The 22,634-nt window shown below is 37.2% G+C and overlaps 1 protein-coding gene across 1 annotated transcript in view; it reads right to left on the bottom strand.

The window, feature by feature from the left end:
* TOP2A (DNA topoisomerase II alpha) overlaps window positions 1-22,281 on the bottom strand; it is a 28,257-nt gene extending 5,976 nt beyond the window's left edge. The window contains exons 1-28 of the mRNA XM_045570794.1: window positions 22,127-22,281; window positions 20,958-21,113; window positions 20,625-20,715; window positions 20,022-20,085; window positions 18,325-18,470; window positions 17,814-17,911; window positions 17,497-17,709; window positions 17,176-17,349; window positions 16,893-16,994; window positions 16,650-16,787; window positions 14,197-14,335; window positions 12,636-12,793; window positions 11,787-11,912; window positions 11,354-11,464; window positions 11,105-11,210; window positions 10,903-11,012; window positions 10,586-10,678; window positions 9,715-9,829; window positions 9,490-9,611; window positions 7,842-7,990; window positions 6,577-6,808; window positions 6,256-6,390; window positions 5,901-6,101; window positions 5,530-5,725; window positions 2,311-2,402; window positions 2,051-2,209; window positions 1,846-1,929; window positions 562-744 (exon numbers count right to left, since the gene is read on the bottom strand). Of these exons, the coding sequence (XP_045426750.1) occupies window positions 562-744; window positions 1,846-1,929; window positions 2,051-2,209; window positions 2,311-2,402; window positions 5,530-5,725; window positions 5,901-6,101; window positions 6,256-6,390; window positions 6,577-6,808; window positions 7,842-7,990; window positions 9,490-9,611; window positions 9,715-9,829; window positions 10,586-10,678; window positions 10,903-11,012; window positions 11,105-11,210; window positions 11,354-11,464; window positions 11,787-11,912; window positions 12,636-12,793; window positions 14,197-14,335; window positions 16,650-16,787; window positions 16,893-16,994; window positions 17,176-17,349; window positions 17,497-17,709; window positions 17,814-17,911; window positions 18,325-18,470; window positions 20,022-20,085; window positions 20,625-20,715; window positions 20,958-21,113; window positions 22,127-22,147 (3,714 nt within the window). The 5' untranslated portion in view covers window positions 22,148-22,281. The remainder of the gene's footprint in view (window positions 1-561; window positions 745-1,845; window positions 1,930-2,050; window positions 2,210-2,310; window positions 2,403-5,529; window positions 5,726-5,900; window positions 6,102-6,255; window positions 6,391-6,576; window positions 6,809-7,841; window positions 7,991-9,489; window positions 9,612-9,714; window positions 9,830-10,585; window positions 10,679-10,902; window positions 11,013-11,104; window positions 11,211-11,353; window positions 11,465-11,786; window positions 11,913-12,635; window positions 12,794-14,196; window positions 14,336-16,649; window positions 16,788-16,892; window positions 16,995-17,175; window positions 17,350-17,496; window positions 17,710-17,813; window positions 17,912-18,324; window positions 18,471-20,021; window positions 20,086-20,624; window positions 20,716-20,957; window positions 21,114-22,126) is intronic.
* Between the last annotated feature and the right edge of the window lie 353 nt (window positions 22,282-22,634).

The following is a 22,634-nucleotide window of genomic DNA, read 5'->3' as shown; positions in this document are numbered from 1 at the left end:
AGGTGTTAATTTTCACATGTGACATACAGAATAGAAATTTTGTCCATTTTGAGGTCTGCAAAAATCAAGGGTTTACTGTACTTAGAATAATATAAGGTCAAGTATACAAATCTGTATCAGGTCAAAAAGTGATTTTCTTTGGGTCTGGTTAAGAACTCTGAATAGGTATAAGTAATGACTTTTTCAAGATATTTAAACATTAAAAAAATTAGGCTAATAAGAAAGGAATGTTGAAAAAAAAAATAATAGAAAGGAATGTTATACCCTGGCTAGGCAGCTCAGTTGCTAAAGAGTGTCATCCTAATATGCCAAGGTTATGGGTTCAATCCTCAGTCAGGGTACATGAAAGAATCAACCAATGAATACATAAATAACTGGAACAAACCAATGTTTCTCTCTCTCTCTCAAATCAACTAATAATTTCTTTTTTTTTTTAAAAAGGAATGTTATGTCTAGATATAGGATAAATTCCAAACTATGGGAGTAGAAAACATAATTTGTTCAATTTTATGTGAAAATAAGCTTACAGTGTTTTATGTATAATGTTTTCAGGAGTATTACCTTAATTTTCCTTTTAATCTTCTTTTCTGCCTCTGCTTTCATCTCTGTGGTCACCATGGGGACGACTCTTTTTCCACTTGGGGAAGGCAAAACTTCAGCCATTTGTGTTTTTTTCCCTTTTCCTTTCCCCCCTTTCCCAGGAAGTCCTACTTGTTCATCTTGTTTTTCCTTGGCTTCAACAGCCTAAAGAGGGGATAGAAGAAAGCAAGTTTATAAGCTAAAAAAGGCATTATAACATCTTTATTACTTTATAAGGATAGCATAAAAGGTAGCAATTAAATGGGTTTCAACTAGTTATATCTTAAAATAAATTTGTGACAACCTGTTCCATAGCTAAGGATACCACTACAACATGAAAATATAAATAATTAAGACACACTTTAAACAGTGTGGGTATAGAAGACTGGGTTCGACTCTGAATTTTACCACTGAAATTTTCTGAGGATAAAAAGAGCAAAGTACGTTAGGGATAAAATTTGTAAACTGAAATAAAAAATAAGGATGTAATTCTAGTCATGTATACTTATCCAATCAACTGATTATAAGCTGCATATCATACTGAATGCAATAATATAAATTTCCATGTTAATCCTTTTAACTTCATTTATGAAATGCTTTTTCTTTATGTCAAAATGTAGGAAAACCGAATAGTGAAATTAACAAGATCTTCGAAACTACTAGCTAGCCCTGAAGATAAACTGTTTCTGTCCTTTTAGGATGATTTGGAGGACTGGGTTGGGTTGGTCTTCTTTCACATTAAAAAAAAAAAATTTTTTTTATAATATATTTTTATTGACTTTTTACAGAGAGGAAAGGAGAGAGATAGAGAGCTAGAAACGTCGATGAGAGAGAAACATCGACCAGCTGCCTCCTGCACACCCCCTACTGGGGTTGTGCCCGCAACCAAGGTACATGCCCTTGACCGGAATCGAACCCGGGACCTTTCAGTCCGTAGACCAACGCTCTACCTCTGAGCCAAACCGGTTTCAGCCACATTTAAATTCTTATCTTCTTAGTCCCATTAGGTCAAAAATCAACTCTTGCCCTCCTTTCCTTTTCCTCTTTGTCCAGAAACTTCCAGATTAGTGTGTCCCCTGCATCATTTACTTTATTCTATTGAGTTTAAAACAGTTTGTTCTTTTATGTGTTATCTTAGAATATTTCATTTTTTACCTCCATATTCTTTCTACTGCTAATTGTGAAATTTCTTGATAAAGAGGTATATTGATAGAATCTATTGTTTCATTAGTAAAAATTTTAAAATAGACATTATAAGCTACACACCTCCAGCTCTTCAATAAAAGCAGCCAAGTCTTCTTTCCACAAATCTGATGGACTCTTTCTCTTTAATGTTTCCAGCTCTTGTTCCTTCATAAGATAGTCAGCAAATTAAGAGTTAATTTATATGCATAAACAACATTTTCATGAAGCACATGCTACTTTCAAGGTTAAAACATAACTAAGCAAAATGTACCATCCATCAACTCACTTTTTCATTTCTTTGTTTACACAGTTCATCTTTCTTTTCTTTAGTTAGGTACCACAGAGGCATATCAAGAAGGTAGTTGAAAGTTGGTCCAGTTGTAGAGTCACTTTTCTCAGTTTCCTTTTCATTGTCACTCTCTTCATTTTCTTCTTCTTCTGTAACCTACAGGAAGAATTAAAATGTAGTTTTAATAGGAAATGTGAAACATAAACACTAGATTATACAGCCTTAATAATATATAAAAATGTTAACCAAGAAATTACCTTTTGCTGGGCTTCTTTCCAAGCCTTCACAGGATCCGAATCATATCCCCTCTGAATCAAAACTTTAATTAATTCTTTTTTGGGCTTATTTTCTATTTACAAAAATAGAAACAGAGGTAACAGTTGGTTTTGAGTAATATTTTAGGAAAGTAATAAGATCTTACCATACTAATTCAGAAAGATTAGAACTGGAAACTAGTAAACTATTTTTATTTTGAATAGTTGAAAATCTCCATGTAATATGATTCCCCTACTACTTAATTCTAATAGTTTACTGTTGACTGGAAGCCTTATCAATAACGTCTACAGTCGGTTAACACATATTTTCTGTGTTATATGTATTGTATACTGTATTCTTACAATAAAGCTAGAGAAGAGAAAATATTAAGAAAATCACAAGATTCATCTTTTTTTTTTTTTTTTAAACTGTCACAAACCTTCCAGAATTTTCCAAAATATTAAAAAAATTAGTGTACCCACACAGTTCAAATTTGCGTGGATCACCCTGGCCAGGTGGCTCAGTTGGTTTGAGCATCATCTTGTACACCAAAAAGGTTGTGGGTTTGATTCCCGGTCAGGTGTGTATAGGAGGCAACCTAAGAATAATATTTCCCTCCCAAATTAATGTTTTTTTCCTCTCTCCCCCTCCTCCTCTAGCTCTAAAAAATCAATAAAAATGTATCCTTGGGTAAGGGTTAAAAAAAACAAACAAAAAAAAACCACCAAAAAAAATCCCATGTTGTTCAAGGGTCAGCTACAGTCAAGTATTCTCCTTAAAACCAGTGATTTTAAACCTTTTTCATTTCATGGCACACATAAACTAATTACTAAAATTCTACTGTACATAAATTTTTTTTTTGCTGACCTAACAAAAAAAATGGGTGTAATGTTAATTCACACTGGACAGCTATTGTGTTGGCTGCTGTCATTTTTTAATTTGACAATCTAAGGAAAAGCGGTCAGTTCCCCTGACTAAATTGTCAGGTATTGCATTTTTATTTTTTTAATATATTTTATTGATTTTTTACAGAAAGGGAGAGAGATAGAGAGCTAGAAACGTCGATGAGAGAGAAACATCGACCAGCTGCCTCTTGCACACCCCCTACTGGGGATGTGCCCGCAACCAATGTACATGCCCTTGACCGGAATCGAACCCGGGACCTTTCAGTCCACAGACTGACGCTCTACCGTTGAGCCAAACCGGTTTCGGCAGGTATTGCATTTTTAAAAATTCTTGCAGCACACCAGTTAAAATCACTGCCCTAAAATACTGAAAAATGTAAATTGCCACAAGAGGGCAGTCAAATCATATGAGATTATGATCTAATCATAACTCTTAACAAAAGATAATCCAAATATTTATTTTTGTTTTATGGACCCTGATTTTTAAAAATTTCAATATTTGATCAGGCAAGTTTTTAGTGCCACCATCCAAATGTTGATATTTCCATGTTGCATTTGTTCCCCTTTTCTTACAAAAAAAAATTAAAAAAAAAAAAATATATATTTTTTAAGTTTACTGATTTGAGAAACATTGATCTGTGCTCCACCTATCCATGCATTCATTTGTTGATTCTTGTATGTGCCTTGACTGGAGCTCAAACCTGCCACTGTGGCATATCAAGATGACACTAACCATCTGAGCTACCTAGCCAGGGCTCATTCCCCTTTCCTATAAAACCTCTCTTCCAATGTTTACAGTAGTCAATATAACCTTTGCTTTTTGTTTTTCTTTGAGTCATGTCTAATATTACTTATTTTAGCCTTGAAATAATAGCTGTGAAATTAAGGGGCTGATATACTAGTATTATTTTTTAAAATATTCATGAAATCAAAGATGTAACAAATTAAATATTTTTGTGTAACAGCAAAAAAATTTCCTGTAATCACTAGGAACTCGTGTTGTCATGTTTTGGGGGATTTGCTACTATAACCTAGTAGCAGGAGTTAGTTGCTCAGCTTTCCTAGTTAACCGTGGTCAGAACTAAGTTATACACCCCTCCTCCCGCTTTTTTGTGTGTGTGTGTGTGTGCGTGTGTGCGTGTGTGAGGTATTACGAATTTATTTGATCATCCAAACACCAGTTGGCTTAACCTGGATGGCTCCAACCCACCTTCCTTTTATTTCAAGCTTCTTGGTCAATGAAACCCCTAAATCCCCACCTCAAAAAAAAAAAATTTTTTTTTAATTGAGAAAGGAATGGAGAGAACTGATCCATTGCCTCCTGCATGTGCCCGACCAGGGGTGGACCCTGCAGCCTGGGTATGTGCCCCAAACCTGCCGCCTTTTGCTGTAGGGGATGCTCCAACTGAGCCACACCAGCCAGAGCTAGAATGTCTGTAAAAAATCCCTAAGACATGACCTTTCAGGCGTAAGTACACAATTTACTTATAATAGAAGCCATTTATAATCTTACTTCAAAAGCCCTTTATCCTGTACTAGAGGCCCGATGCATGACATATGTGCAAGAGTAGGACTTTCTCCCCCCAGCTTCTGGCACCAGCTTCCCTCACAGCCCCGGCTTTGTCCAGATCATCTGGAAAGACATCTGGTCGAATTAGCATATTACTCTTTTATTTTTATAGATAATTACAGATAAAAGCCTAATATGCAAATTAACCAAATAGCAGAAAAAATGGTTGCTATGATGTACACTGATCACCAGGGGGCAGATGCTCAACACAGGAGCTGCCCCTTGGTGGTCAGTGCATTCCCAGAGGGGAAGCACTGCTCAGCCAGAAGCCAGGCTCACAGCTGGCGAGTGCAGTGGCGGGAGCCTCCTACCTCCATGGCAGCGCTAAGAGCAGCGAGTAGGCAGGCAGTAAGAAGCGAGGGGTCCCAGACTGCAAGAGGGATGTCTGACTGCTGGGCTGAGGAACCCTCCCCTGCCCCCAAGTGCATGAATTTCATGCACCGGGCCTCTAGTTTCCTTTAAGACTTTTCTCTTGATCAATTAGTTTATATAGGAACCTCTTCTAGCTCTTTTCTGTCTAAATTGTCAACTAAATCTTGAATTCTCAACATGTTCAATCTAGTAAAAACTGTTTTTCAAACTATAAGATACCTAATTAAGTTATTTCAAAGAAATGCTCATTTAAGTAGCCAGCCAACTAAATGGATTCTGCGCTCCCTCCCTACCATTACTCTCTCCAAAAATGTTTAAAGGAAGTTTGGCACAACTGTAGTTTAGTTCAGACAGTTATTATCCCCAAAACATACCAATGATTATTTTGCCATCTATTTTCTCTAAGATAAAGCGGGCCTGATTGTTCAGTTTAGCAGATTCAGCGCCAAGCATTCCTAGAAGCCATTCTTTTCTTAATCCATAATACTTAAGCCTGAGTTCATAGAAGTCTCTTAGAATATCAAGCACTGTTTCATATTTCTTTAAACAGCCTACATGATCAAAAAGCACCTGGAAAAAAACACACAAGAGTAGAGTTAAGAATAGCTAAATTGACTATTTAATGATTTTAGAGAAATGACTTTATTCTTTCAAAATATAAATGTAGACTATGATTTCCTTTTAAAATTGGAATTATCTTCTTAGTATAAATTGTAAACATATGGATCTATCTCATAAGACATACCATAGAGTTGCATGTAAGACTAGTTTGGAGTTTGAAGACTTTGTGTAGTCCAACTCTCTCAGCCTCAGCCAGTTTTTCTTCAGTCATCTTCACAACAAACTTCACAGTGGTATCTGTATGGTATTCCCTATAATCTGTTATGAGAGGTGGCGTCTTCTCAGTGCCATTCAGCATGGGTTCTAGCACCTGTTCTTTGTATGTCTAAAGAAATAATCCTTTTGTAAGTATCTGAACACCAGCTCCTAAATATAGTTAACAAGCATTACAAAAAGCGTTTAGCTGATCTCTCTCTCTCACACACACACACACACACACACACACACACACACACACACACGACTCCCCCATTACTTACCTGGGTCCATGTTCTGATGGGAAGCTCTGAGATTTCAATGGTTGTGGAATTAAGAATAGCCACTTCACCACAAATCACATATTGATTTGGAGCCAGCTCTTCAATAGTACCCTTGAAGTTCTTATAACTTGGAAGCTAAATTGGTATTTTAAAAAAGAATGTTTTCTAAATGTGACACTAAAAACACAGATCACAATACCATAAGACAATAAATCTAACATTTCAGTGTGAAATTGTATACTTATAGCCTCTTTAATCATATAGTCTACTGAATTGAAACCAGAGGAAAATGAACATTCCTAATAAACACAAAATAGTTACCATTGGCAAAGGTTCTTCTCCATCCATCAGACGCCTGATGTTATTCACAACTTCACGAATATCAAAGTTGGGGATTTTGCAGGACCACCCAGTACCAATTCCTTCAGCACCATTTATCAGCACCATGGGTATAATGGGAATATACCATTCAGGCTCCACACGTTGGTTGTCATCATATAAGAACTTTAATGTGTTATCATCTTTTGGTGGAAATAACAACCGAGCCAAAGGACTAAAGGAAACAATCAAAGAATGTTATTTTACAAAATTGCTGGCTTTGGTATTTAACTTTAATGAAAAGGACATATGCTACCTCATATCAATACATGGCTTTACCTCAGCTTTACTTGCTAATGTTCGCTTAACATATTTATTGAGCACTTTCATTGTGCCGGCACTACAGACTTAATTTTCAGCTTCCAAGGAGCTCACATTCTAATATAGGAGCTAGATAATGAACTTAGATTTTGTAGGGGGTGCAATAAATGCTAAGAAGAAAAATAAAGTAGGTAAGAGTGATTGAAGGGGTGCAAGAAATGGTAGGTACTCTGACAAGATAATGTTTGAGAAGAAAAGAAATCAAGAGAATCAGCCCGGAAGTTATCTGCAGAAAGAGTATTGCCAGCACAGTGGACCAGTAAAGTAAAAGGCCCTGAAGAGGGAGTATGCCTGGCATGTATAGACAAAGAGGCTAGGTGTTTTCATGCAGAGAGAATATGAAATGGAATAAAAAATATGGGGAGTGGACTTCAACTGTGGTATTTAGGAAGAATCAAGCCCTTTATTCTGATGCAAATTCTGCAGCAAGGTCTCTCAAACTTGACACTAAGGCATTTTGGGTTAGATAATTCTTTGTTGGGGGAGGGCTGTCCTATGCATTGGAGGTGTGTAGTAGTACTCCTAACTGCTGCCCTCTAGTTGCCAGTGGCATGGCTCTCCTAGTTATGACAATCAAAAATTGCTACATGTCTGGATAAAAGAAAATATAAGAAATGTATGTAAAAGCATTTGTAGTTTCACAAGGAAATAATACTCCTAAAGGATACAAAGGCTATGGCTATCAAACAAATAAAATTTTGTCTTTCTGCTCATTGCAAAAAGTAGCATAATTAAGCTTTAATCATTAGATTAAAAAATTAATATTCTAAGCATCTGCATCAAAAGTACATTTTCTGATTGAATTTTTATATTATTTTGTCTACTAAATCTCATATTACTTCAAAATTGAAAATGGCAATTCACTAGAAATTGAAAGCATTACCCACCTGAGCATTGTGAAGATGTATCGAGGACTAGCAGAATCCTTGCCACCATGCAGCCTGGTGCCAAACTGACCAATGGGCTGCAGGAGGTTCAGATTATTGCTACCCACAAAATTCTGAGCCAAATTGATAATGGTCATCATTAGTGACATCTGGGGAAGGAAAGATTTGTTAATCTGACCTGTAGAGTTTTAATAATATTGTACATACCCATTATTATGACTAAGCCTTACTATAATACAATCCTATAAGGGTTTGAGATATAGATGTTTACTGATTTTTCACAGATAAGTACATGGCAGATGTAGTGCTTTAACCCAAGACTAGGGCTCCAAGTTCAGGGCTCTTGCCTTCCAATAATTTTAATCAAGAAAGGCACAGCTCCTTTCTTCATTCAGAGTAGAATAAAAAAACTACTTAAGTTACAATATTTCACTCATTTCTACTCTAGCATGTATAACTTTATTCTATAGTTGTGTATTGTCCCTCTTGATTATACTGTGATTGTACCTTGAAGTAAGATACATATTTGACTTATCTTTTGTACCTGGTGCATGGTAAGCATTTAACAAATCACAAACATTTACTAGGTCCCCAATATATATATATATATATATATATATATATATATATATATATATATATATATATATATATATATATATATATATATATATATATATATTTATTTATTTATTTTTTTTTATTTTTTTTATTTATTTATTATTTTTTTTTAAATAATAGTTTTATTGATTTTTAGGGAGAGGAAACATCAACGTGAGAGCATAACTTCAATCAGCTGCCTCCTGCATGCCCCCTACTGGGGATGGAGTCCTCTCAATGCACGAGACAATGCCCAACCAACTGAGCCATAATGGCCAGGGCTACCACTATATTTTTTAAAGCAACAAGCAAGACAACCTTTACATTTAAAGTTTAGAAACTTATAGGCAATCTAGTTCTTTAAAAAAACAATTCAATCACAAAATAAAAATATATGTTTGTATAAAGTCAAACAATTCAGATATCTATAATAAATTGGAATATCGCTCTTTTTAACTTCCAGGGCTAATAACAGTCAATAACTTTGAACATATTGTTCTAGACAATTTGCTTTAAGTATTACTCTGCCCCTTTTCCCCCAGCTGACAATAGGACATGGACATTCTTCAATGTTAGTAAACACAGCTTTACTTGTTATATCAATGATGCTATGCATAGATGTGTCACAGTTTATAACAATTTCCCAATCACTGGACACTTTTGATGTCTAAATTTAACATCAAAGTTATAATAAACATCTTTGAACACAGATCCTTGCAGACTTATGAATATCCTTACAGGAATATTTTCAGAAATAGATTTGTTAGGCCAAAGGGTAAGAACGTATCTACCTTATTTCCCTGAAAATAAGACAGTGTCTTATATTAATTTTTTCTCCCAAAGTTGCACTAGGTCTTATTTTCAGGGGATGTCTTATCTTTCCATGCACTAGGTCTTATTTTCGGGGAGACACGGTAGTTTGGCAGATTTCACCAAATTATTCTCTACTACAAATGTACCAGGCTTATATTTTCACTAAGTGTTTGGAGAATAATTTTGCAGATATTTCTACTATAATGCTTTCTGGAAACATAGATTGTGTGTTTACCTCACCATGATGATAAGAGGACATCTCAGCCACTGAACCAGCTAACTGGGCAACCTTCACCTCTCGCTTGTCATTCCGTTTGAAACACGTAAACAAAACCTTTCTTTGACCTGGTTTCAAACCTTCAAAATGAAAGAAGTGCAAATATTAGTATCCTCAATTTAACCATTTCTGGGCATTGATTTTTATGTTATGACAAAAACAGACTAAATAATTGGAACTCACCATCCACCATAGATGGGATAGATCTCTCGTTATCAGAATTTGAGAACAGGATAAGTTCCTTGTTTATGAAGTCATTGTACGTCAGATATGTGGTAGTTTGCCCATACAAGTAATCCTGAGGGACCAAAGAGAATATTACATGATCTAGTTTAAAACAATGAAACAAAGAAACCTCTCAGTATTTTTAAGATAGTTATTAAGCCCCTTAAAAATTTAGTATTGCCCTCGCTGGTTTGGTTCAGTGGATAGAGCATTGGCCTGTGGACTGAAGGGTCCATGGTTTGATTCCAATAAAGGGCACATGCTGGGTTGCGGGCTCTATCCTCAGTAGGGTAGATGATTCTCTTTCATCTTTGATATTTCTATCTCTCCCTTCCTCTGAAATCAATAAAAATATATTTTAAAAATTCAGAAGTATTTAAAAAAATTTTCAGAAGTATTTTGTTTTTTAAATATATTTTTATTGATTTTTGAGAGAGAGAAGTAAAAACATTGATTGGTTGCCTCCCATACACACTGACAAGGGATCAAACCCACAATTGTATGTGCCCTGACTGGGCATAGAACCAGTGACCTTTTGATGCACAGGATGACACACCCAACCAACTGAGCCACACCAGGCAGGGCAGAAGTAATTTTGCTTTAAAGATAAAGCAAATTTAATTACTGCACAATTAGAAAAAAAGTGCACTGTCTTTGTAATTTCTTTTATGCCCAAGACATTTATGTAGCATTCTAAATAAGAATACTTAAATAACTATTGATTACTACACTTTTTACTAAAATAGCTACTCAGTAACTTAAATTTGTTATATCAATCCTAAAAGTTCAGTAAATAGTACATTTTGTGGAATATATTTAAAATTTTTACCTCAGGAAGGCCAAGTAGCTTCCGTTGTCTTCTGTCCTCCATGAAATGAGTTAACCATTCCTTTCGATCATCTGTCTGTTTTTTGCTAAAGGCCTATAAATTAGCAGATGAAAAAGATGTCACTGTACTAATAGATTCCAAAATATTTCTTGTATGAAAACAAAATCAACAAAAACTCAGTTTTCTAAAATATCTGGTTCCTTTCTCTGGGATATGCTTTATAAAAACATTCTATTATACAAAAATATCTCAACTGACTAGCTAATGCAGTGATTTATAAAATGAGAGTGTATGTATGAAATACAATTCAAACTCACCAAGCTGATTGCAGCATCATCTTCAGGACCAGAATATTTGAATTGGATACGATGTCTTTTCATATCTGCAAAGTATTCTTTAGCTTCTTTTGATGTGCTGGTGCCCAAACCTACATAACCAAGAATACCACGTTATTCCATATAATCTTTTATAGAATGGTATATTACAAAATGAGAATTCTTTATGAGTTTCATTACAAACCTTTGTAATACTTGACTTTCCATTTTTTATGATTTGGTGTGGAATTCTTCCATTCTTCAAATTCAGGAAGACTATAGAAAGATATTTCTTGCTTGTTTTTAGACACCTGTGGTAAAGTACACATTGCTGAGGCTTTGCACTGTGCTGCTACTCCTACATACCACCATACTTCACTGGGGTTATGTGTGTATGTAGGCTTGAGAAGTAGGGCCTTAAAATATCCTTTATGTATCTTAGAAGTTAATATACCTTTACAATGGGAGTGATAAATTCCTCCAGAAAACGATGTCGCAGAAGAGAGGGCCAGTTGTGATGGATAAAATTAATCAGCAAGCCTTTGATATGGGAACCATCTTGGTCCTAGAAATATTTGGAAGACCAAACATAGAAGAACTGTTTAGGAAAATTATGAGTGACATATTGAGTAATTTCTCAATTTTTTTCTCCTATGGGGATTAATAAAAAAGGCAATTAAATATTCAAAGACTATTGAAATCCAGACTATTAACTTGTATATGTAGTTGTACATATGACATAAACATAATACTATATCTGCTTAGATATTGATTAGATAATGACCAGACCTCCAAGTTAATTTCCTTTCACTGCAGGAAAGCAATGCAACAATAAGGCATGTTTAATTTACTGTAATAATCTATAGTGTCTGAAAAGCAAATCTGACCTGATCTGTCATAATCATTATCTTCCCATAACGAAGAGTCTTCAGTGAATCTTCATCTTCATAGTTTTTCTTGTACTGAAGACCCACAATCTTTATGATGTTATTAATTTCGGCATTTTCCATTATCTGAAATGGACATATATTGTTTATAAATATGAAAAGAACAAAGAAATACAATAGTGTATGTTGCCTGGATTTTCTTGAACCCTGGTATTTTAAGTTATTATTAGCTTAATAGAGGCCTGGTGCACAAAATTCATGCAGTTGGCGGGGGTGTGTGTGTGTGTTTCCCTTGCCCCAGCCTGTGCCCTTTAGCAGTCTGGGAGCCCTCGGGGATAGTGTACCATCGGCTTAGACTTGCTCCTATTGTGGAGGCAGGAGAGGCTCTTGCCACTACTGCTGCACTCACCAGCCAAGAACCTGACTTCTGGCTGAGTGGCACTAACCCTGTGGGAGCACACTGACCACTAGGGGGCAGTTCCCGGACTGACCACTCCCCCCACCCCCTTGGTCAGTGAACATTACAGCAACCAGTTGTTCCACAGTTTGGTTGATTTGCATATTAGTCTTTTATTATATAGGATACTTTAATAATCAGAAAGATCCAATTAAGACATGGTTATAGCCCGGGCCAGGTGGCTCAGTTGTTTGGAGCATTGAACACAAAAAGGTTATGGTTCAATTTCTGGCCAGGGAACACACATAGGTTGTAGGTTCTGTGTATTCAGTTTCTTAAAATAACAAAAACTATCTAAGACACATTTTAAAATGCCCAATGAGAGAATGAAACAAGCACCAAGTCCTGCATTATAAAACTATAGCGATTCTGAAGATAGTTTTATATTCTACCTGTTTATGAGAAGCTTCTCGAACATTGAGTATTTTTCCTCTAAGAGGGAAAACCCCGTACTTGTCTCTTCCAACCACACCTAGGCCTGAAACAGCCAAGGTTTTAGCTGAGTCTCCCTCAGTCAGAATAAGTGTGCAGTCAGAAGAGTTTCGGCTCCCTAAAATAAAAATACACAAATTATTGGCACATTTAGTTCAACCTCAAATATTAACTCAGACATGTCGTTAACAGCTTTGTGATAAAACTCAAGTAATTTATAGTTTATAACAAGGGGCTTAGGAGTAAAATGGAGCTAATAATCTATAATAATAAAAGCATAATATGCTAATTAGACCGGATGTCCTTCTGGACAACCTTCTAGACAAAGCCAGGGCTGCAAAGGAAGCCTGGGTCCTGGGTACAAGAAGGAAGCCGGTGCTGGCAGCCGAGGGAAGGAAGGCCTACTCCTGCATGAATTTCGTGTATCAGGCCTCAAGTTAGATATATATTTTAGCTAAAGTTCATAGTAAATAGAAGTCTTAGTTTCTTAGGCTAATTTTTCATTTTATACTGCTGTTAAACATTTATTTGATCATATTATATGAAAAATATTGTTAACAATGGGGTTTATTACATGCTACTCCAAAATATGGTATCTTTGCATATATTTTAAGCTAAAAGAATTTTAGAAAATGGTAGAAGGAAGATTTCTCTGACTTCATCCCTCTTGAAGCAGGTCATAAGACTCATTGTGAGAGGGGCCCTCCATATATCCAGAGGAAAGGAGCATTCTTAACTTTAAGACTGAGGGACACTGAGAAGAATCTTAGTAAATAGGCCTCATTGAGCTTCCCCAAGTTTATTGCACTTAGCTCATACTCTTTACTTTTCTTATCTTTCCATGACTTTCCTCTCTTCATTAAACCTGGCATAAAAATACCCAGGTTTGCCAAGACCGGTTTAGCTCAATGGATAGAGCGTCGGCTTGTGGACTGAAAGGTCCCGGGTTCGATTCCCGTCAAAGGCATGTACCTTGGTTGCGGGCATATCCCCAGTAGGGGGTGTGCAAGAGGCAGCTGATCGATGTCTATCTCTCATCGATGTTTCTAACTCTCTATCTCTCTCCCTTCTTCTCTGTACAAAATCAATAAAATATATTTAAAAAACAAACAAAAACAAACAAAAACAAAAAAAAAACCCAGGTTTAATTATTTCATTGGGGCTTCATTTCCTCCTGTGTCATGTAAAGTTTACATTAAATTCATCTGTACAATTTCCTCATGTTTGTCTTCATTAGTATAATTTTCAGACCAAGCCAGGGACCTATGAGAGTCAAAGTAAACTTTTCCCTTTCTTATAGATCAATATAGAACTTTCTTGTTCTATATCCCAAAACAATCATCTCGACATTATTTTAACTGGAAATGACCTAAATGTTTAATAAAAGGGAATCTACTGATTTTTTAAGAGTAAAAATATTCTCTTTATATTAATTGCCAAGGAAAAAATACTCATGTTTTGCTATTAATGAATAAAACAAATAACTATAAGATTTAAAATTTGGAAACATGAAATGTGTACCTGCATCATTGGCATCATCAAGTTTGGGAATTCCCTTGATTCTGTTATGTTTTACAGCTGAACACTTCTTGTTTAACTGGACTTGAGCCTTAAACTTCACCCAGTTTAGAATGCTTTCTACAATACCACAGCCAATTGCCTAAAAACAAGAAGATTCGTGTTAAGGAAGATTTCAGTCAGAAATGTAGAATATAAATAAGCTCCCATAAAAATAATTTAAAGATTGAAAAGAGCCCTCACTGGTTTTGCTCAGTGGATATATAGTGGAGTGAAGGGTCCTAGGTTTGATTCCCATCAAGGGCACTTGTCCCTATTGTGGGCTCCATCCCCAGTAGGGGGCGAGCAGAAGGCAGCCGATCAATGATTCTCTCATCATTGATATTTCTATCTCTCTCCCTTCTTCTCTGAAATCAATTAAAAAAAAAAGTATATTTAAAAAAAAAAAAAATATATATATATATATATTGAAGAGATAGAAATACGATCTCTGGATAGAGGGTGGCACGTCTTCCTGTCTCAGTTTATCACTACCGAGGAAGCTGGTTCCATTGGGTTCATCCATTCAATAAATACTTTTTTTTTTTTTTTTTTTTTTTTTTTTTTTTAAATATATTTTTTATTGATTTTATTCAGAGAGGAAAGGAGAGAGATAGAGAGTTAGAAACATCGATGAGAGAGAGTCATCGATCAGCTGCCTCTTGCACACCCCCTACTGGGGATATGCCCGCAACCAAGGTACATGCCCTTGACCGGAATCGAACCCGGGACCCTTCAGTCCCCAAGCCGATGCTCTATCCATTGAGCCAAACCGGTCCCGGCCCATTCAATAAATACTTATCGACTACACACTTATATTGTGCCAGAGACTGAACTACATGTTGAAAATCTAGCAGTTAAAAAAATTAAGAGATGGTCCCTTTCTTCATGGAGTTTAATATACAACAAAGACAACACAGATATAAAATGAGAAATCACAAGTATCGATATAATGAATGTTATGGATGAAAGAAAAAAATGTGCTGCATATAATAGTGTATGTCAGTGTTATACTGGAACAAACTTAGTAGCGGAGAAGTGTAGAAAGTAAAGGATTTTCTGAGGAAATGACACTGAAGACCTAAAGTAGTTAACCAGATTTAAAGCATTTCAAGGAGAGAGATAAGCATGTGAAAAGTTATGAAAAGGAAAAGAGTACTTTGCTTTGAAGTAATTTAAAGCCGTAGGGAAAAGTGCCCTGAGATGAGGCTAGAGATGGTCCTGCAGACCAAATTAAGCAATTCAAAGAATGAAAATCACTCAAAGACTTCCAAAAGAGAGTGAAGACAAAATGTGAGCTTGAACATAAAAAGATTACTCAAGAGCATTACAAAGAAATGACTGAAATTGTATGAATGTTAAGAACCTATTAAGAAAAGAGATAATAGAAGGCTACTGAAATATCTAAGAGATGATCCTTTTTTATTACCGTATTTTTCGGACCATAAGATGCTCCGGACCATAAGACGCACCAGTTTTTAGAGAAGGGAAATGAAGAAAAAAAGATTCTGAAACAAATAGTGTCCTAAAATATTTTATGTGCATTAAAACCCAACATCACAGTCATAAACACATGTAATCAACCCTGTAAAGTAAACAGCAGCATTTAGAACCATTTTAGAGCCGGGCAAGTAAAAAAACTTTTTTTTTAAAGTATTGATATATGTGTAGGCTATATTTGGACCATAAGACGCAGGGACTTTTCCCCTCCACTTCTGGGGGAAAAAAAGTGCGTCTTATGGTCCGAAAAATACGGTACTCCTTACCTGAGGATATTTTTTCCCACTGCTTTTTCAGAGAGAGAAGGAAAGTGGGAAGGGGGTAGAGATTATAGGGGTATGGAATAAAAGGGGTAGAAGAGGGGGGGGGGGGGAGAGAAACATTGACTGGTTGCCCTGTACACAGCTCCAACAATGGACGAGGAGTAAACCTGTGAGGTATATGCCCTTGGCTGGGAATTGAATCCACAACCCTTCATTGCATGGCCAATGCTCCAACCACTCAGCAACACAGGCCAGGGCCAAGAGATAATTTTTATGGATTAGAGAGAGGGGATAAAGAGAAGGCTCCCAGCTTTCTTATGCAACCTAGTGGTTGGTTGGTGCCTTTTTACAAAGATAGGAAATAGGCTTGCTTTTTGTGGTGGGGGCTTCCTTATACAGAGATCAACTGAATATAGAGAGAAGGAACTGATTTTTGAATGTGTGATTGAGAGCAACTTTAGGCATTCAATGTTTGGAAAGCAGATGGGCTGAATTCAGAAGTGATCTAAACTGATTGTGATATGAAATGCTATCTGTCTGTCTGTCTATCTATCTATCTATCTATCTATCTATCAATCATCTGCAGAGCTGAAAAAGAGTAATGGAAAATAAAGCAAGGTATTTCTATTATTTTATTTTCCTCTATGTACTCACAGCTTTGATGAATTTTTCACTTAATTGGCATGTTGATCCAAAACTCTTGGCTTGTAAAGTCATGTTTTCTTTCGTCTGAGAGTCAAAGGTTGGGTTTTCAATTAAGGCATTCACAAAAATCCACATGTGATTTTTCACCTGCAGTAAAAGTTGACATTAAATCACTAAAAACATACTCATATTTTACAGCCTGTCTTTTTTTTCCTTGCATTTGGAAAAAAGAAAACTGCTAAAATACAATACCTGATGTGCTTTTACTGCAACACCGCCCTTGTTCTTCTTCTTCACAACATCAACAAGTTTAGTCACAATCTGATCAGTTACATAATCAACATGTCTGCCACCCTAATGAGGAAAAATAATTGACTGTAAAGCTCAATATCCTCAAAATTACAATAATCAAGCACAAAAGTCTAATTTAGCTTACTGTATACCAAGGTGGCCAAATATCCAAGTTCATTTTATACATATTAAAAAATAACACCTATGAAAATATAAATAATTAATAATTCAAGAATAAAATTACCTTGGAAGTAGCAATGCTGTTGACAAAGCTAATTTGTTGAAAGCCTTTTTCACTCATTGTTAAACATACTTCCCACCTGTGGTTTACTTGTTCATGAATAACTTTCAATGCATTGCCAGTTTCATCTACCTTATCCTTCAAATACATATCCACATAGCTACGGAATCCTTTTACCTGTATAGGAATTAAAATGGTACCAAAAAAAATTAGACTGAAGAATAGACTAAGATTTTTTCAAAACTAATGAAATGGTTATTGAATGAAAACCAATTTTGCCTTTGACAACGATCACACATTTCCTCGTGTGCAGAAAACACTTACTGGCAGCTTATTTCCATTGAGAAAGACTTTGACATCTTTAGTGCACCCAGCAATATCATATGCTCTTCTAAACATTAGTGCAACAATGTCTTTGTCTAGGCTTTGCATTTTAAATTTAGGCAGATCAGGCTGGAAGGTAATACATGTATAATCTTCTCCATTAAAGGGCTTGAGTTCCATCTCACCGGCTCTCCCCATGTTATCCATCCATGTCTATAAAAGTAAATAGGAAAGATAAAAAATTTGAGTGACCTTACAAATAAACTAGAACTAAATAACACAAATTGCTATAGTACAATATACAACTATTTACTTGCCTGTTTGAACTTTTTTTTGTATTCTCTACTGGCCGTTTCCACAGTAAATTTGGTACTGAATATGTTACACAATTTGGCTCCATAGCCATTTCGACCACCTGGGCAAATAAATAAATACTATTTGTTATCTGATGAACAGGTTCATTTCTTTTTTTAAAAATATATTTTATTGATTTTTTACCGAGAGGAAGAGAGAGGGATAGAGAGTTAGAAACATCGATGAGAGAGAGCCACCAATCAGCTGCCTCTTGCATACCCCTTACTGGGGATGTGCCGGCAACCAAGGTACATGCCCTTGACTAGAATCGAACCTGGGACCTTTCAGTCCGCAGGCCGACGCTCTATCCACTGAGCCAAACCGATCTCGGAGTAGGTTCATCTCTTCATCACTGGTAAAGTGATGCAATTATAAAGATTTTAAAACTTTATGCCACAGATAGTCATTTAAGTTTTTTTGTTTTTGTTTTGCTTTTTAGCAACAATATGTTTGTTTTTCCCCTCAGCATCCTACCTGTTACTTTCTTTTCATCATCATCATAGTTACTAGAAGTTAAGAGCTGTCCAAAGATGAGAGCTGGGACATACATCTTCTCTACTTTGTGTTCAACAACAGGAATACCTTTTCCATCATTCCATATACTAATTAAATTGTTTTCCCTAAGAAAAAAAGATTTGAATTTGTTAAGCTAGTGCTTAAATATGTATTATATTTAAATATCTTTATTTCTAAAATTCAGTCTTAATTTCTTTATGGCTCTTGTACATATTTTTCTTCTGAAATTTAGCATGAACTCTCTTTCCCACCGTGCTTAATTCCTGATACTCCTGAAATAGGAGCTAAAAGGAAAATAAAAATTTAAATCTGTTCCAACACCTGAGCTGACACTGATAATGTTGAAAAAACATGAAATTTTAAAATGTTAGGATAGACAAAGGGAAATGACTTATGCTCAATGGAAAAATAACAAAACTTGGAAACTATTATTATATTAATTTTTTCTTTTAAAAAATTAAATTTATTGGGTGACATTGATTAATATGATCATATAGGTTTCAGGTATGAGTTTCTATGTTATAAGACCTGTCTATTGCACAATGTGCCCACCACCCAAAGTCAAATCTTTGTGTTTTTGTTTTTTTATACTGCTTTTAAGAGGATCATTGTACTATTTTAGCTCTTAGTTTTCCTATACAACAAATCTCATTGTAAAACAAATATGAAAGGGAAAAACATCAATTGTAAATTTCCCTGCTTGCCAATAAAATGCTAAGAATTTATTTGGACTTTGAGTAGGCTAATAAAAGGGTGAATCGCAGGCCAATGAGGCTTAATTGGTTGGAGCATCATCCCATACTGCAGAAGACAAAGGTTCAATTCCCGGTCAGGGCACATATCCAGGTTGCACTTCAATCCTGGGTGGAGGCAACCAATCAATGTTTTTACTCTCACATCCATGTTTCTCTCTCTCTAAAATCAATAAATATGTGTCCTTGAGTGAAGATAAAAATAAAAAAATGAAACAAGCATTCTGACCACCCACAAATGGACACCCAGCATTTATAATCAGAAATGTTAGATCTCTAGCACCACCTGCTGATTTATTATTTGAATAGCATTATGTGGAGGAAAAAATTCAAAAGCTCTAAACTGCAGAATACTTCAGGTAATTATTGGAGATGTTATGGAAGTATTTAGTGTCTTAAAGCATCAAAGTGTCTGTAATTGATATTTAAATTCAGAAAAAATATAGATGAAGCAAATATGGCAAAGTGTTGATAACTGTTGAATCTAGATAGTAGGTATCAGAGATTGTTAATTTTAGCACTCTGTACTGTTTTTCTTTTCTTCAAAATTTATTTTAAAAAGTTAACTTTATGCCCCATCTGGGTGGCTCAGTTGGTTGGGCAGCATCCTATACATCAAAAAGGTTGCAGAATACAGGCTCCCAGCCCACCATGGCGGGACCTCCCGTTCAGGGCATATGCCCCGGTTACAGGTTCCATTCCTGTCAGGGCATGTGCGGGAGGCAGTGGATCCATCTCTCTCTTTCTCTCTCTCCTCCTCCCCTTCCTCTCTAAAATCAGTAAAAACATTCTAGGTGAGGATTAATAAATAATAAATAAGTCAACTTTACTAAATCCCAAGAAAATGCAACTAACAGTAACAATGAACTATAAGAAACCAAAGACTAATAGCAAGAGACTTACGGGTCAATTGTGACTCTAATACAAGACATTTTTGGGTCCCTTTGTTTGTTGTCTGCAGCGTTGACTAAAAAAAATAAAAATAAAAAATACACATTTGTAAAAAAGTATTTTTTAAAAAATTCCTTAACTATAAGATATAGAAAGACAACATAAACTGATGAACAAAAACAGATCCAGAGACATAGAAGCATCGATCAGGCTGTTGAATCTCAGAAGGAAGGTGGGGGAAGATGGGGGTAAGGAAGAGAGATCAACCAAAGAACTTGTTTGCACACATATAAGCATAACCAATGGGCACAGGCAGCAGGGGGATGAGGGCATGAGTGGGAGGGAAATGGGGGGATAAGGACACATATGTAATACCTTAATCAATAAAGAAATTAAAAAGTATAGAAAGAAAAATCTCAAGCAAAAGAGTAGCACCAACAAGGTGTTAATTCAGCAATTTTCACTCATAGTACTGTTTCTAGGAAATAATTCAATGTCACTGCATCACTTCTCCCAACAACTGAAATGACAGCTCTGGCTAAGAGGGTTTGCTAGGAATGAAACTTCTTATAACGGATCTGACCAGATGATCTTTACATACGTGAATTTACTCACCTAGAATCTCATCAAAGATTTTGTACAAACCAGGAACAAAAGTGACTTCCCTATAGTTAATGCCAATATCTTCATCGTAAACCCACATTTGCTAGAAATAAGGCAAAGGGACACAGTTATTTTTACCCTATATTTATTCTGTCTCAACATCATGATTACTGTAAGGTCTTCTGGATTAAAAGATACACACACACACACACACACACACACACACACACACTAGTTTAGGCTAATTTCAGTGGACACTCAAAGCACGCGCATGTATAGAAAATTAACCAGGAAAAGCACACATTTTAACTACGTGGTCACTGCGTTTCAGGGGCTTGGTTGTACCTGGGTCACTAATTCCACAGAGCCAATGTAGGTGTCTGGACGGAGCAAAATATGTTCCAATTGCGTTTTCTTTTGATAGATTCTTTCAATAGACAGTCTTTTCTTAGCATCTTCATTTTTCTTTGTCTTGCTGATTTGCATATTCTCATTTATAGGCTAGCAATTTAAAAAAAAACGGTGAAGAAAAGGGAAGTTTAATTATAGGTTTATCAGAAACTATGACCATGTCTACCGTAACGTGCTTAAGCGCACTAACAAATCACAGTCTCCCGGTGGGCTTGGGTGGAGCTTACATCTTTTTGCACAGATTTAAGGTCACTGCGGCCGGGTTCCTAGGTGTCTGTCCATTTCTCACAGGTGAATTACCTCATTTCTAGGTGTCTGTCCGTTTTCACAGATGTGTTACCTCACTATGTGTATGTGACAGGGAACTATTCCCATGTTTTAAATATCATCAATGAAATACACCCACTTCTTGCATCTACACTGGGTACAGGAGGATACCCAACCGAGTGCCTACTGTGTCCCCAGTCAACCGAGTGCCTACTGTGTCCCCAGTCAACCGAGTGCCTACTGTGTCCCCAGTCAACCGAGTGCCTACTGTGTCCCCAGTCAACCGAGTGCCTACTGTGTCCCAGGCACACAATCGATGCAGGCTCGGCAGCACGCGTCTGGGCGGCCATCAGGGGGCCGCGTTACCGCGGTGAACACGGGATGGGCACATTTTGAACAACCGGGGCCTGCCGGCCCCCCGTGGGGACACTGAGCCCAGCTCGGCACTTTTCAAGGTCAGGACCGTTCAATCCCCTTTTCAACCGGAGGGCAGGAGAGAAAAACATCACTGGTTCTGTGGGAATTCGCAAGCGGGCCATTACACCACAGAGCGACTAGAGGGGCCAATTGCATCCTGTGCCTAGAAACCGTAAAGACAAAAGACACCCCGGGAAGCCAGGGAAGCCAGTAACACTTCACTATCAGCACCGCAAAGGGTTCCCCCCTTTTCACGATCACACGCAGCGCAGGAGGCGGGGGGGGTCCACACAGAATACAGACTCCCAAGCCCGTCGTGGCGGGAGGGACCCCAGCCCGGGAGTCTCACCCCAGACGGGGCAGCCGGGGAGCTAGCGGGCCGCGCTGACTCCACAACCCGCCTCCTCCGCGAGCTGTACCTGCAATGGTGACACCTCCATGGTGACGGCCGTGGAAAGGGCTCGAGAACCCTGCAAGCGACTGAACCGGCAGGACCCACGAGACCAGCGCGGAGCGAGCGACTTCTCCACAGACGCTCGTCTCGTCGGTTAGGTCGGTAGCTCCACTGCGATTTGAACTTTCCTCCAGCCCGCCCAAACCAGGTGAGCCAATCCCGACTCGTTCTCACAGGCTCCGTCTGAGGATCCGATTGGTCTTTCATAGCTACCAATGAAAGGCGGCGTTGGTCGGGGGTCTGTTCAAATGAACCAATGAGATAAGGGATCCGGGGCTAGGGGGTTGGCCAAAGGCAGCACGTAGAGGCGTAACGGAGAGACAGACAGGGAATCTGGCCAATGAGGAGGGCTCATTTGTCCTCTCCGGGCAGCAGGCTCTGAGGAGTCGCGCGGTGGAAGCGTGAAGGGGTTTTCTGAGGGGCGGGCTGGGGTGGGAAGAGAGAGGAGTAGGTTCGTTCCCTCGGAGCGGCTC

Source organism: Pipistrellus kuhlii, unplaced genomic scaffold (assembly GCF_014108245.1).
Source record: "Pipistrellus kuhlii isolate mPipKuh1 unplaced genomic scaffold, mPipKuh1.p scaffold_m20_p_37, whole genome shotgun sequence".
Classification (NCBI taxonomy): domain Eukaryota; kingdom Metazoa; phylum Chordata; class Mammalia; order Chiroptera; family Vespertilionidae; genus Pipistrellus; species Pipistrellus kuhlii.
This window is presented reverse-complemented; position numbering and strand designations above follow the sequence as displayed.